The sequence below is a fragment of the Leuciscus leuciscus genome, assembly GCF_965113295.1.
Source record: "Leuciscus leuciscus genome assembly, chromosome: 5".
Lineage (NCBI taxonomy): Eukaryota > Metazoa > Chordata > Actinopteri > Cypriniformes > Leuciscidae > Leuciscus > Leuciscus leuciscus.
In genome coordinates this window covers 47,795,419-47,809,521 of record NC_138729.1, presented here as the reverse complement: position 1 = coordinate 47,809,521, position 14,103 = coordinate 47,795,419, and the positions used below count along the sequence as shown (strand labels likewise).

At 37.2% G+C, this 14,103-nt stretch overlaps 2 protein-coding genes across 4 annotated transcripts in view; one reads left to right on the top strand and one right to left on the bottom strand.

Annotated features, from left to right (window-relative positions):
- The window catches only part of LOC309499723 (sperm flagellar protein 2-like), a 55,715-nt gene that overhangs the window by 20,254 nt on the left and 21,358 nt on the right, over positions 1-14,103 (bottom strand). The window contains exons 1-2 of one of the 2 annotated variants that reach the window (XM_082171143.1): positions 1,128-1,384; positions 5-1,088 (exon numbers count right to left, since the gene is read on the bottom strand). The exons of the other annotated variant lie outside the window; for it this stretch is intronic. Of the exons in view, the coding sequence (XP_082027269.1) occupies positions 5-48 (44 nt within the window). The 5' untranslated portion in view covers positions 49-1,088; positions 1,128-1,384. Of the gene's footprint in view, positions 1-4; positions 1,089-1,127; positions 1,385-14,103 lie in introns of those variants that run through there. 2 annotated transcript variants of the gene reach the window in all.
- Positions 1-14,103, top strand: part of LOC309499691 (serine protease FAM111A-like) — a 59,570-nt gene that overhangs the window by 31,600 nt on the left and 13,867 nt on the right. The window lies entirely within an intron of this gene.

The window sequence follows — 14,103 nt, the reverse complement described above, 5'->3', positions numbered from 1 at the left end:
TCACCTGTTCATCTCAGACAGAAAGCGAGCTCCCAGCCACTCCTCCATGTTCCTGTAGATCTGCTCCGCTCTCTGCTGCAAACTGCTCACGTTTCTCAGCGCATGAGCCTTCACCAGACCCAAATTTTGTTTGTTTGATTGATTTTTCGTAAGTAACTGGCTTTGTTGGTTTATCTAGCTAATTGGTTGGCATGAACACACGGAAAGATATAAACATTTATTGTTTTGAATGTATACAGGCTATAATAAAGACTTAACTGCCAATAATAAAATTCAAACAATAGTTAAGTAGGGGAGAGCGGGGCACAAAGTAACGCTTTTTGACTTTCTCAGTTTGTGTAAATCTACTTATGGTTCAGAGTATTTATTTTTCCCCACATTAATTTCCCACATGTCTAATACAATTATGTGTTTTTGTTTTATTAATAGAGTATATACTTTTTTCTTGATATACCCCGAAAGAATGGAAGTGAAATGTGACAACATGCCCCATAGGTGGGGTACATTGTAACATGTGTGGGGCACATTGTAACATAACATATGACAGCTTAAAATGTTATCTGATCTAATAAAAAAATATACAAAACAAACTAAAATATTTTCTAAATAAAATACAATTAAAAAACGTTTTCATATAAAATAATGGCAATTTTTAATAATTAAATATAAACTCATTTTTGAGTTTTGACTTCGAACACATGAAAACACAGCTATACAACATAGTTCAAAAACAAATAAATAATTAGTAATTTCTGAACATTGACTCTCAGTCTTTATTCACCTTTTTCTCACGTTTTCTCAATAAAAATAATAAAAGTATAGAATATAATAGCATATTTCTAATAGGGGCACATTGTAACGCAGTGTTACAACATGCCCCCGCCTGCACAACTGGGATTTAAACCCTGCTAGTGTCTTCTGCTAGTTAGCGAAGCATTAAATAACTATCTCAACTGTTAAATAACATCTTGGAGATTAAAATAATATCAGATTTGTCTTATTTTAAATAAACACAAAAAATAGAGATGAAAAATTAACTTAAGTAAGAAATTTACTTTTGCTATGGTTTAATAAATGTCTATGGATATCTTCCAAAAAAAAAATTTTTTTTAACACTATATAAACACTATTTTTTTCTATATAGTGTTGATATGGCAACTAGTAAATACACAAAGTTTCGTCATCCAAGCATGTGCGGAAGTATTTAAAACAAGCGTGTTACAACTAGCGCCCGCGTTAGGTTGTGCCCCGCGCTCCCCTAGATCCCAAACCGGTTCATACCCACCAGCCAAACAACCACAATACCCAGAGATTGGGATGTTTGGTGAGCATTCATAATTCCTTACAATCAAAAATTCGGAATATTAATTCCAAATTAATATTCCGAATTTGAGTCATGTCAAAATAAGAGTATATGCACTATATTACATGCCTATTCATTATTATTATTTTTTTACTGTAACACAATTAAAAAGGTAGGCTATTATTATATTGTTATTATAAAATGGCCTTCTGCAATTCAGTCCGTTTCCTGTGTCATCTCTCTTTGATATGTTGTTGGTTCATTAATATTCAACATATTATTTGCATACTGATTATTTAAATAGTACTAGTATCTATTAAGGCAAGGATATCTTTGATCTAAAATGTTACTAGTAACTAAAAAATAAGCACTAGTTCTATTTTTTCTTAACAAGTTAGGTTTAATTAAATACTAGTCACTATTGGAATAAGTACTAGTATCTAATAAATAAGAACTAGTATCTAATGAATAAGTACTAGGATCTTTAAAAAGGTACTAGTATCTAAAGAATAGGCACTAGTACCTAAAAAATAAGCACTAGTAGCTAATGAATAGATACTACTATCTAAAAATAAGTAGGTAGCATGAAAATAGATAGGTTTTAAGGATTAAATGTTAAAACGACTTGCCATAGAACGTCTGCCAATTCCACCAACTGCGTTAAACTTTAATTTATTATTTACAATTACTTTTAACATTTAAAAACAGACATTTTCAAATCCCAAAGCTTGTAGAAGGTTCCTCTTGGTAAGACTACAGGTGAAATTGTGCCACTACCTCCCTTCATGCATTTACAGTAAACAATTATTTTTATATTTTTATTTTTATAAAGGGTTTGTGGTGACTTACTACAGGTGAGAAAGTAGTGGTAAGTCAAGCCTGGTTAGGGACATACTAACCATGGCTGTAGCCAGCTGTGAGGTCACCGATGTCTGCTCTGGTATTTTTCAGAGGTGCAAGGTTGTGAAATAATTGCCTAATATAGTATTAACTCGACTTTAGTGCTGCAAGGATATTCCACAGCATCAAGATAATTTGTTAAAGGGATAGTTCACTTTGAAATAAAATTTTGGTATGTTTTAGCTTACCTCAAGGGCATCCAAGATGTAGGTGTCTTTTTTCCGCAGTAGTTTCAATTTTGATATTTTTAGGTCAAACCGTTCTTGTCTGTCAGTCATATAATGCAGGTCTGTGGTCACTGTCTCAAAGAGCATGCACAGAGTCCAAATTAAACCAATTCCCCATCGTCCAAATGAAACAATTCCCCATCGTAAGTACACATTGATGGCCTAAGACACGAAACGAGCGGTTTGTGTGAGAAAACGAACAGTATTTATATCGTTTTTACCTCTTGAACACAGCCACGTCCAAGTGATCTGAGAGCGCGGGCGGGTATAGATATATACAATAGAAGTCGCCTTGGCTACTGCAGTTCATTGGAACAAAACCGTAGCCAAGGCGACTTCTATTGTATATATCTATATATTGTATATATAACTAGTTCTTATCCATTTTTTTTGGCATTTTCTCTGTGATTAGAAAACAATGCCTACAGCCCTGACTACAACTTTTGTAACATGGAAAAAATACATACAAAATAAAAAATACATTTTTGGTGAGTTACAGTAAAAAAAAAATTTTTTAAAGGATCATGTACTGTATGTACTGTACAAGTGAAATATTGGCAGACACTAAAACAGTAATTCAGTCTGCCCACTAGGCATTTACTACAACCTATAAATATCTTTCATTGGATTTAATGATTGGACGTTTATATTTTTGGACTTTGAGTGGAATTTGCACTGGTCACCTGACACTCTCACACACACCTTAAGTGACGTGACCAAAACTCACAATATTAATTTGTTTCCACCTGTGAAACTACATAACTGGTGCCTCATGTGAGAGAAAGTACAATCATTACAGCTTTTATATTCCAGTTCCAATTTTTTTATAAAGCACAACAATATTTACCACAGTTATGTAAATAAAACAATGTCTACAGCAACTTCAAAGTCACTATTATATGATCAAAAGCTAACGTGAAAAAAAAAGTTTTAAATGACTTTTGAATTCACTCAAGGTTGATGATCGTCTAATATAAACCGGTTTACTGTTCCATAGCCTTGGGGCAGTTACCGCAAAAGCATCTCACTTCTAGACTTCAGTTTAGCAGGTTTCATTTTGTGTTTTTAATTCCTTTGACGTGGCCATTGTTAACTTTGGGTGTGTATAAAAATGATAGGCATGTTGGTTGATGTTCTCTGAAACACTGTTTTACCTGTTGTGATGTTTTCTCATCAGGATGGAGCAGAACCTGTTTGAGAGAAGCTCAGAGGAGGAGGAGGATCTGCAGGAAACCAATGGAAACCTGACAGCACGAACATATCCAGTTATTCAACTTGCTCATTTTCATACACACCCAAGACAAAAATGCACTCAGCAAGTCCCAGTGATTTTCTCGGAAATCAAACGCTCTTTTTGAAAGCAAGTCTCTGTTTAACTTCACAGGTTTTACAGATTTTAGTCAATATGCTTGGCATGTCAAAAAGACAAGAGTTGAACAGAGAAAGTACACATTTAGTAATTAATTTATAATTTAATACATGTAGTATTTACAAGAATATTATGGTTCAGTGCTTATCCATAATAGATCTGCACAACAAACTTTTTGTGTAAAATTTTCTCAGCTGCTCCTTTACTTTCTATTTCATGTCCTATAGTCGCTGCCTGTCTGCTACATTGTTCTTGACAGCTTAGTGAAAGAGAGGAGTGCAAAATACGATGATATCTTGTATTAAAATATATAAATGTACAGAGATGAAAGAGAGAAATTTGATTTAGTCAAGTTAGTTTGGTATCAACTGCATTTAATTGCTTTTCTGTAATCAACTTCTGGCAACAGAAGGCCTACATTGTTTTTCTGCTTGGGTGAACAATTCAGGCTCTTCCTGAAGTGTTCAGTGAGGGAGCTTTAATGCTTCTATGTGTCTTTCTGTAATGTGTTTTGTGTTTGTGTGTGTTGCTACCTCCCATTGTCCCTTTACTTCCAGATGAAGCCAAACTAGCAAACCCCACATACACAATTATAGTGCACTGAAGGTACAGCATCTTCACAGCAGTGATGGTTGGTTTTCATGCAGAGGAACATTATTATTATGTGGCTGAAAAGGGAAGAAAAAGAGTCACATTAGTTCTCTTTAGAATCCTAATTTGATGTTCAAAGATTCTATTTAGAGGATTCAATAGCTCTAAGGATCTGAACATGATACAGGGATTTTTAAGGTCACCCATTTGCACCACACTTCATACTCTGTGCCCTGCTTTGACCTCTGACCTTTTACCCTGTTGTGGCAATTTCTCACTAAACAATCATCTTTGGCATAAGAGACAGTCTGGAATCAAATGATCATTAAAAAGTAATTTATTCTTGCAAGAAGGCCCAGTTGCCACACAGAAGTCACAAGTACAGTCTGTGGAACAAGTGCGACCAGGAGAGAGAGGCAGGCCAGGCTTTATACTGTTATCTTCAAGGTTCTTTAAACACTCCATAGATGGATAAGACACTCCACCAGTGATCCTATTATACACTGAACTTTAGTTTAGCTTAACTTGCAGCCTGCAGGTCCTAAATTGGACACCCTTTGACCTTAGGGGTCAGGGCTTCGGCGTCTCCCCCTCTTCTCCTGCCTCACAGAAGTTCCACATCAATCATTATATCACATGGTCAGCAGCACACATAGAAGTCAATCCTGTGTATGTTAATGAAAATCAAAGTAAGTAATGAAAATCAAAAATCTCCCATTACACTCCTCCCTTTTTATCATTCATTGATAATTGTTTCATCAAAACACTCACACAGTACTAATAATAATGAAACGTACCAAGTTGAAGTCTTACATCACACTTATACTTCTCATTTCTGAATTTCATATAACTGATCATACTCTTAAACTAGTAGGAAAAAGATTAAAATGAAAAACTAGTAGGAAAAAAGATTAAAATGAAAAACTAGTAGGAAAAAAGATTAAAATGAAAAACCTAGTAGGAAAAAAGATTAAAATGAAATAAGCTCAGGTTATTTTCCCAAGGATAGGCCCTTAATTTTACAGCAAGCAGATTAAGTTTTATTCTGAAACCGGGCTAGACGAACGAGCTCTGTCATTGCATCCCCAACACTATAGGTCGGACCCTCAGTCATTTCAGTATAATGAGGGCAGTCATGGCCTAGTGGTTAGGGAGTTGGACTGGTAACCCAAAGGTTGCTGGTTTGATTCCAGAACCGGTGGGAAATGACTGAGGTGCCCTTGAGCAAGGCACCTAACCCCTTATTGCTCCCCGGGCGCCACACAAAGGCTGCCCGCTGCTCTGGGTGTGTGTATCCACGTTTGCAGTGTGTGTGTGTGTTAACTACTCACAACTCTGCTCCTAATGTGTGTGTATTAACTTGGATGGGTTAAATGCAGAGGTCAAATTCCAAGTATGGGTTACCATACTTGGCCGTCACATTTCACTTTCACTTTCATAAACAAGAAAAAGTTGGATTATATTTAGTATGAAAACAACAAAACATGCTATAAAAACACAGATAAAGTAGATAGGAAAATCCCTCATGTTTAAAGGAGAAGTTCACTTTTAAAAAAACTTTTGCTGATAATTTACTCACCCCCATGTCATCCAAGATGTCCATGTCTTTCTCTCTTCAGTCGAAAAGAAATTAAGGTTTTTGATGAAAACATTCCAGGATTTTTTCACATATTATGGATTCCATTGGGACCCAAACGGTTCAAGGTCCAAATGACAGTTTCATTGCCGCTTCAAAGGGCTTTAAACGATACCAGACGATGAATAAGGGTCTTATCTAGCGAAACGATCGGTCATTTCAAAAATAAAATAAAAAGTTGACGTTTTATAAGCACAAATGTTCGGCTTGCTCTGTTCTGTGATGCGCGTTCGTGACGTCACGTAATACGCAATTACGTTGAAAAGGTCACGCTTGAAAAATTGAAGAAAATGTTCTTTTTGGCTTTTTAATATTAAAACACTCAGGATGCGCACACGAAATGGGCATTTTAAACGATAAACTGACACAAATACATTTGAAAATGTTTATATGGTCCTCCTTCCGCACATTTGTAAACACATCAAACTTGACCTTTTCAACGTAATTGCGTATTACGTGACGTCACGAACGCGCATCACAGAACAGAGCAAGGCGAACATTTGTGCTTATAAAACGTCAACTTTTTATTTTATTTTTGAAATGACCGATCGTTTCGCTAGATAAGACCCTTATTCATCGTCTGGTATCGTTTAAAGCCCTTTGAAGCGGCAATGAAACTGTCATTTGGACCTTGAACCGTTTGGGTCCCAATGGAATCCATAATATGTGGAAAAATCCTGGAATGTTTTCATCAAAAACCTTAATTTCTTTTCGACTGAAGAAAGAAAGACATGGACATCTTGGATGACATGGGGGTGAGTAAATTATCAGCAAAAGTTTTTTCAAAAGTGAACTTCTCCTTTAAACCCTGTCCTTGTATGCCATCTCGTAACACGGATGGCTACTGCTTTTAACCCTCTTTACATATCATCATCGTTCCATAAAATAAAAACATCAGAAAAATTAAACAAAAATGAAATAAGAAAAAAAACATAAACAGAAAACATAAAGAAAACATTCATTTACCACATGTTACTATAGCTTCCGCTATCAGTATCATAGTCACATTTTGTTCACCAGTTTCATCATCAGAATGGACTGTCATTTTCGCCAATTGAACATTCATTCCTGCACTCATATTCACCCATGAATAACAAAATTATCAGAATAACACATACAATCATAACTCTATACATTCAGCCTTTTCCATTAATCCACGCCCAGTAAGCTCTATTTAATACCCTATTTAATAAAATCTAACCAGAAGAGTCTTATGATTTTATCCATTCTATCCAATGTGGTTGTTAAAAATTAACTCGGACTTTTCCATTACAGACCGATCGTCTTTTTGCTTATGACCGTACTTCACATCATTGAATAGATTTTCTACTTTTCCTCAAAACATTTGCACCAATCAAATCGTGAGATATCAATAAATCATCAAAATTGTCACAAAACAAATTATTCTGCTAAACTTAAACCATTAGTTGGTCCACATCCTCCTCCAGGTGTGTTGATCATCTCGTTCGCCCCATGGACATTCCTTCTTCACCAATATGACACTTTGCGTGCCGTTGCAATGGGCTTTCCCTCGCTGGCAAGGGAGGTACGTTACTATCACGTCCTTGATCCCTCACTGCCCTCTGCGTCGGCGCGTGGGGTTGCTGAGGTTGGTTGGTGTAGTCTAAGGTGAGAGGCGTGGACCCAGGTGTCACCCTCTCCAACCACTTTCTGATCATTACAAGATTTTCCCTCAGATCCCGACCGCACCTCCACTGGAATGAACCATTTCCTGCCTGCTGTCACCTGTGAATGCAGACCCTAGCTATTTTGTTATTGACCGCTTGTCTAGCCGGTCGTCCCTTTTGGTGTGACCTGTGGAATCAACCGCCTGAAACATATTGTCACCAGATAATTTTGCTCACTGAATAGCACTCAGGGTCCTTGTTTTACCTGAAAAACACTCAACCCACTTTTCTCATGTCAACAAAACAATATTTCTACATTTGGAACAGAATCAGTTCTGTTCGACACAATCCATCCTGACATTCTGCAAAGGAAAATTTTAAGTTTATGCGCTTGCGCAGGTGTGGCACTGTTACTTTCTAACCCAAACGTTGTCCTTCAGCCAAATTTCCCCCCAGACATCTTTCTCTGCCTCTGAAACAAAACATTACATTCTTCACTCCAAGCCACAATCTCATCTTCTTATCAAAGTATTTGAAGGACAGCGGCCCTCAGTTTCCCCGCATATCCTGCCTTTCAGGCCTGTTGTTTGGTCTCTTAAGTCAGTCATCAACAACATTTTCCAATGTCAAAGTCATCAATTGTTTCTATCAGGTCAGGTCGTGGTGTACAGACTTGGTCAGTATCAGTCAAACAACATTCTCCTTCTTTGTTCAGTTCACAATATTCATAAATGTGAGGGGCTCTCTGGATAAGTTGATATTGCCTTCGCCAATGTGTCACTTTTGTTGTTGCCATCAAATCTGTACCATTTTCTCAACTCATAATGGATGACGATCTGCAACTTCACAATTCAGATTTACATAAATACTTAAACTGATCCAGAAAGTAATTCAAATCAACACCATAAATGTCAAAAATAATTACTGCCAGACAGAGCTTGATGACTAATCACCTTAAAGCTTGCCCCGTGTTCTGTATTGTCTTTTCATCAGATTTTTGGCTTCTTTAAAATTTGTCATTTGCCTTAACCCATCTGTAATGATAAAACTCATTCCAGATGTTAATGACACAATATACACACTATTCAGACGGAATAGATCCCCTAAACAAACACATACCAAACATGAATTAACACTCATAAAACATACAATGCTGTCACCGCCAAACAAACACACACGCATACCTGACTATGAACCGCTCATATTCTCATATTCATATCTTTTGGTGTTTACTCTAAACATATTTAAATTTTTAAATAAGATTTTAAACTTCTCATTTTCCTGTAGCTTTGATCTAATTTTACATGGTCTCTTAACCAGTTTCAAAGCACGTCTGTTCATTATTCATTTTCTCTTAGAAAAGTCAGCTGGGTTGTTTTTGTTCATTATCATTATTTTGCTTCAGCTTGCTTTAGCAGGCCGATAACAGAAAGACAGACAGTGTACCATCCCTTCCTCCACTCAGCAGTCTCTCTCACTATAAACAAATAATCTTTTCAACAGCCCCCTAAGACTGTAACTAAATAAATCATAGTCTAGAACCCTTAATAGTTCACAAATTTTAAAATACAAATGTTTAACTCAAATTAGTACCATTACTGTCTTCATCTTTAGCCACCAACATGTCTAATGACCTTCAGGAGTTAAAACTATCTTACAGACATATTATTTCAATATCAACTTCTATAATATTTTCCCTTGCCCATAAGGCAACCAGCATCATGTTCCTGACATAAATTAAGTTTGTTACTGTCTCCACAACAAATAATCACCTCATGGTCTCGCTGGCTCTTGAAAGCCCATTCCCATTAGCTCTTAATCTATAATTTTCTTGTCTTCAGGGTGTTGTCCCCTGGCATAGTTGCAGACACTTGTCATAATGAAAAACAAGCCATACAATGAATGCGGTTTTCTGGTGAGTGGTATTAGAGGGACTCACATTTTCTGGGTCAGACTGCCGTAACCTCACAGCTCATCTCCCCTCTCAATGATCTGCTGATGCTGGTGGCCTCAGTCATCCACTGCACTCTCATACCCATCTCACATAAAACACCTCCATCAGGAGATGCCCAGTGTCGGCGTGACCCCCTGCCTTAGGTTGACCTCTGGCCAAAGGTTCTTACCCGTCCCTGGGGTAGTCACTTCGTGCACACTGGTAACCGCGCTTTCCCATCACAAAATCAGTTTTCTTCAACAGACTCAGTGTGTTCTGGAGCTTAGGAAAGGCACATTCAAGAGTCACCAGAGTACTCTGGACTGCCTAATAGTGTTAACACAGGGAGACAGGTTAATAACAACAGTATTTAATCACAAAAATCTGTTAAATCTGTCCAAATCATCAAAATCTCAGTGAATTTTAATCACATCCGTCTATTCAGTGTACTGTTACATCTGTAGCCGGAGCCATCAGCCCTGTTTCATGGTGGAGGCTAAAATCAGACAAAAGTTACTGGTCCTGAATTAAACTTTTAAAACATTTACAAACTTCCCTTTAAATGTATGAAATGCCTGTAGCATGATTTCTTTTAACATCTCCATATCTATGGTTTTCAACTAAAACACTGTGCCTTACTATAAATAGCCTATTATCATTTATGACACAGGCTCAGATAACAGCTTTTAGCTGACATTGAATGAGAGAGAGACCCTGAAGCATTTAGGACTGGTACACTGCACTCTCATAAACTTCTAAAATCAAACTTTATCTACCATCTTTTAACTCTAGCCAAGCGTTAGGCATCTTTGCCAGAATTTACATGTATTTTCCAACAACCATATTTTATATTTGTCTTTTGCCCACATCAGGGAATTTAGACATTACAAATTTTCACTCAGATCGTGTCTCTGTCGCACTGGCCGTTTCAGCCACAGCACACACCAGATTCAGATAAGCAAACTGTTTCAGCCAATCACAAGCTTATCTTCTTAAAGCAAAACATCAGCTCCTAGTTCTTTCATGGTCAACACTATTCCATCCACGTTCAAAACACTAACAAGCTGTTTGTTTAATCAGATGCATTTCTACACATTTTACATTTAGCAACTCATATTTTGTCATTATCTGTAATTTTACATCAACCTGTATTCTTCAATTCACTAGCTCTTTCCTTCAAAAGGATTCCTGACTTAAATCTTTCAACCTTCTTTCGACTTCCATCTATCCACTTTCCTTTAACTATCGTTTAAGACTTCTTTTCTACCTCACTTACTCGTACGTTCGACTTTCTTTAACACTGCGTTCACATTCTTAGTTCTTTCTCAGACGAAAACTTGAATATCGTAATTTAATTACTGTTCTACTTTCAAACCCACATTAATACACGTCACTTTCACATTATCACTTTCTTTTCTGAGTGTCCATTTACAATTACGGGCTAAATGGCCCTGCTGACCACAATTAAAACACTCTCTTTGCCTATAGTTTTATCTGAGCTTTCAAACGGCTCCAACTTACTGCACACCCTTGAAGCAGTGTGTCCCGATCAGGAATGTAAACAGAGCCACTGATAAGCAGTTCTCTGTATTCTTTTACAGTCCACCAGTGGCGGATTCAATCACAATAGCCAAATCATAATCTTCATCATTATTATTGGCCGCACTTTAATTTCATATGTTGCAAAGAAAATCACTCAACATTTACTTGCTTTTTTTTAATCATCGGAAGCAGTACAAGGCTAAAAATGAAAAATTTTCAGTTTCTTTCTTTGTTTAGCCAGTCAAGTTGTTGTTTAAATTTCCAAACACAATCAAAACCCTGACTACCATTTACTTAATAATTTCTCCACATTTCTTTGAAGTGAGCTTCAGAGCACAGCTGCTTACAGCGTTTGCTCTCTTCTGTCCTCTATCAAATGGTTAGTCTGCATATTCAACTTAATGTTGTCATTATTTTCTCAGTCCCACTTATCTCTGCTGTTTCACCAAAAAAAAAAAAAAAAAATCATATTACTCATATCTCAATCCCTAAATGCACAGACAGCCATTATAGCTGCCTCCTCCTTCAACTCTTGTTACGAAAATTCTCTAGACATCATTATTTTACCAATAAAATATATAATTGTTCCCCATTCTGCTTAATAAAACCTTTTTTTCATTCCTCATCTTTATATCACTTAATTTGACTTGCATGCATTTTGCCCATAATGTTTCTTCATTGCACAGTATACCGGTGTGCAGTATTTACTATTAGATGTCCCCATAATGGCTGTTATTTTCCTTCTTTCACTATTGCCTGTGGATTTTACTTCAGCGCGCTCAATCTGACTTTTCACCGGAAATCAGGAAAGGTTGGAATTAATTTTTCTGCTTACTCTCAATTGACTCCCTGGAAGTGTTCCAGTGATCAATTATTTCAGCTCCTATTAATCTCACAATAACGAGTACTCGGCTTCGGTCTGGACAATCGCTTGACCTACTATAGGTCTCAATTTCCGTGCCCTTTTTAAAAGCCTCCTTTTCCTCGTACCACAGCTCTAGTTTCAGTTCTCAAATACAGCCACTATGGTTCACCCACAAAATTTTCTTTTCAAAATCCCCAAATGAAAAATAAATTTGCTGTCTCTTACCCAAGATTTTCTGTTGCCACCTGGGTTCTTTCTGATTCCATTGGAGTTCTTCCTGGCCCTGATAGCAGTTGGCTCTTCTCTCTCAATTCTGCGAGGTAAGACTAAAGCCTGGTGCTTCAGGATGATCAGTCGTCAATCCGCTTTACTCAGGGCCAGAAGAAACTGCCATGGAATCCCAACTTCTGACACCAATTGTTGTGGCAATTTTTCACTAAACAATCATCTTTGGCGTAAGAGACAGTCTGGAATCAAATGATCATTAAAAAGTAATTTATTCTTGCAAGAAGGCCCAGTTGCCACACACAAGTCACAAGTACAGTCTGTGGAACAAGTGCGACCAGGAGAGAGAGGCAGGCCAGTCTTTATACTGTTATCTTCAAGGTTCTTTAAACACTCCATAGATGGATAAGACACTCCACCAGTGATCCTATTATACACTGAACTTTAGTTTAGCTTAACTTGCAGCCTGCAGGTCCTAAATTGGACAACCTTTGACCTTAGGGGTCAGGGCTTCGGCGTCTCCCCCTCTTCTCCTGCCTCACAGAAGTTCCACATCAATCATTATATCACATGGTCAGCAGCACACATAGAAGTCAATCCTGTGTATGTTAATGAAAATCAAAGTAAGTAATGAAAATCAAAAATCTCCCATTACAACCCTCAGGATGAGAACTTGTTTGACCAGTAAATCACTTACAGGAAATGCTTCGAGTATTTTATGGCAAATATTTTGTTTCATCATTCATTATTTAAGAGACTTTAAAGTTACATATGAAAACATAAAAAAATTATTTTTCGGTTTTATCATTAAGTTCTTCTTTTGCATGTAAACTTCAAATCTCTTAAGGGTTTTTTACACCCCTGATTATCGACAATCTAAATACAGATTTTAACCCCAGGTAAAGGAACATTTCACACTAGTAATTTAGAAGCGGGGTGAAAACCTGTTCTGGAGCAGGCTTAGCACTGCTTTTGCGGTGCCAAACGTGTGCAGTGTGAAATGATGCAGTATTAGAATCTTACCGCTAGATGCTTGGCAAACGACAACCAATAACATGCAGAAATAAATAAAAGCCATTTTCTTTCATTATTTCAAAATTGTTTGGGTTTCCGTTTGCATCAGCTTTCAACCTGTAAATGGTTGTCAATTGTCACTTTAATAAAATACAGAACAAATCATTACCTTAATAAATATTCTGAAATGCAAGGTCTCTCGAGACCCGTTTTAAAAGTTGAACTGATTTTAACTTGACTGGCACTTTTTAGAACGCCGTGTCATGCACGAGATGCTGCAAAAGACACAAGAGCAACTGTTTTACACGTCCATCTAGCGCAGGGATGGGCAACTTCGGTCCTGGAGGGCCACTGTCCTACAGAGTTTAGCTCCAACCCTGAAAAAATCACCTGCCTGTAATTTTCTAGTAATCCTGAGGACCTTGATTAGCTTGTTCAGGTGTGTTTGATTAGGGTTGAAGCTAAACTCTGTAGGACAGTGGCCCTCCAGGACCGAAGTTGCCCATCCCTGATCTAGCGCATATTTATTTACATAGAGAAACAATGGAAAAGTAGCGCATTGAAATGGAAAAACGCATTCTGTGTGACTGTGAACAGCCCTAAAGCTAGGTTAACGGTGCGTTGTCCACTTCAAGCTTCACGCTCGCTCAGTGCATTTTGGGATTGGCAGCGGACCGGAGTTGAGAGCGTCAAAAGGTTGGGCAGTTCTCGACTTAAAGGGTAACTAAACCCTAAACCAACTTTTTTTAGTTAATGATCTGTAAGAATGGGGCTTTATTAGTGCTGTTCATTGATTCGAGTAACTTTTTTGACATTTGGGTATAAAGTGTTTTAATTCTACAATATATGGTGTAAAAACGTGTGCTGCCC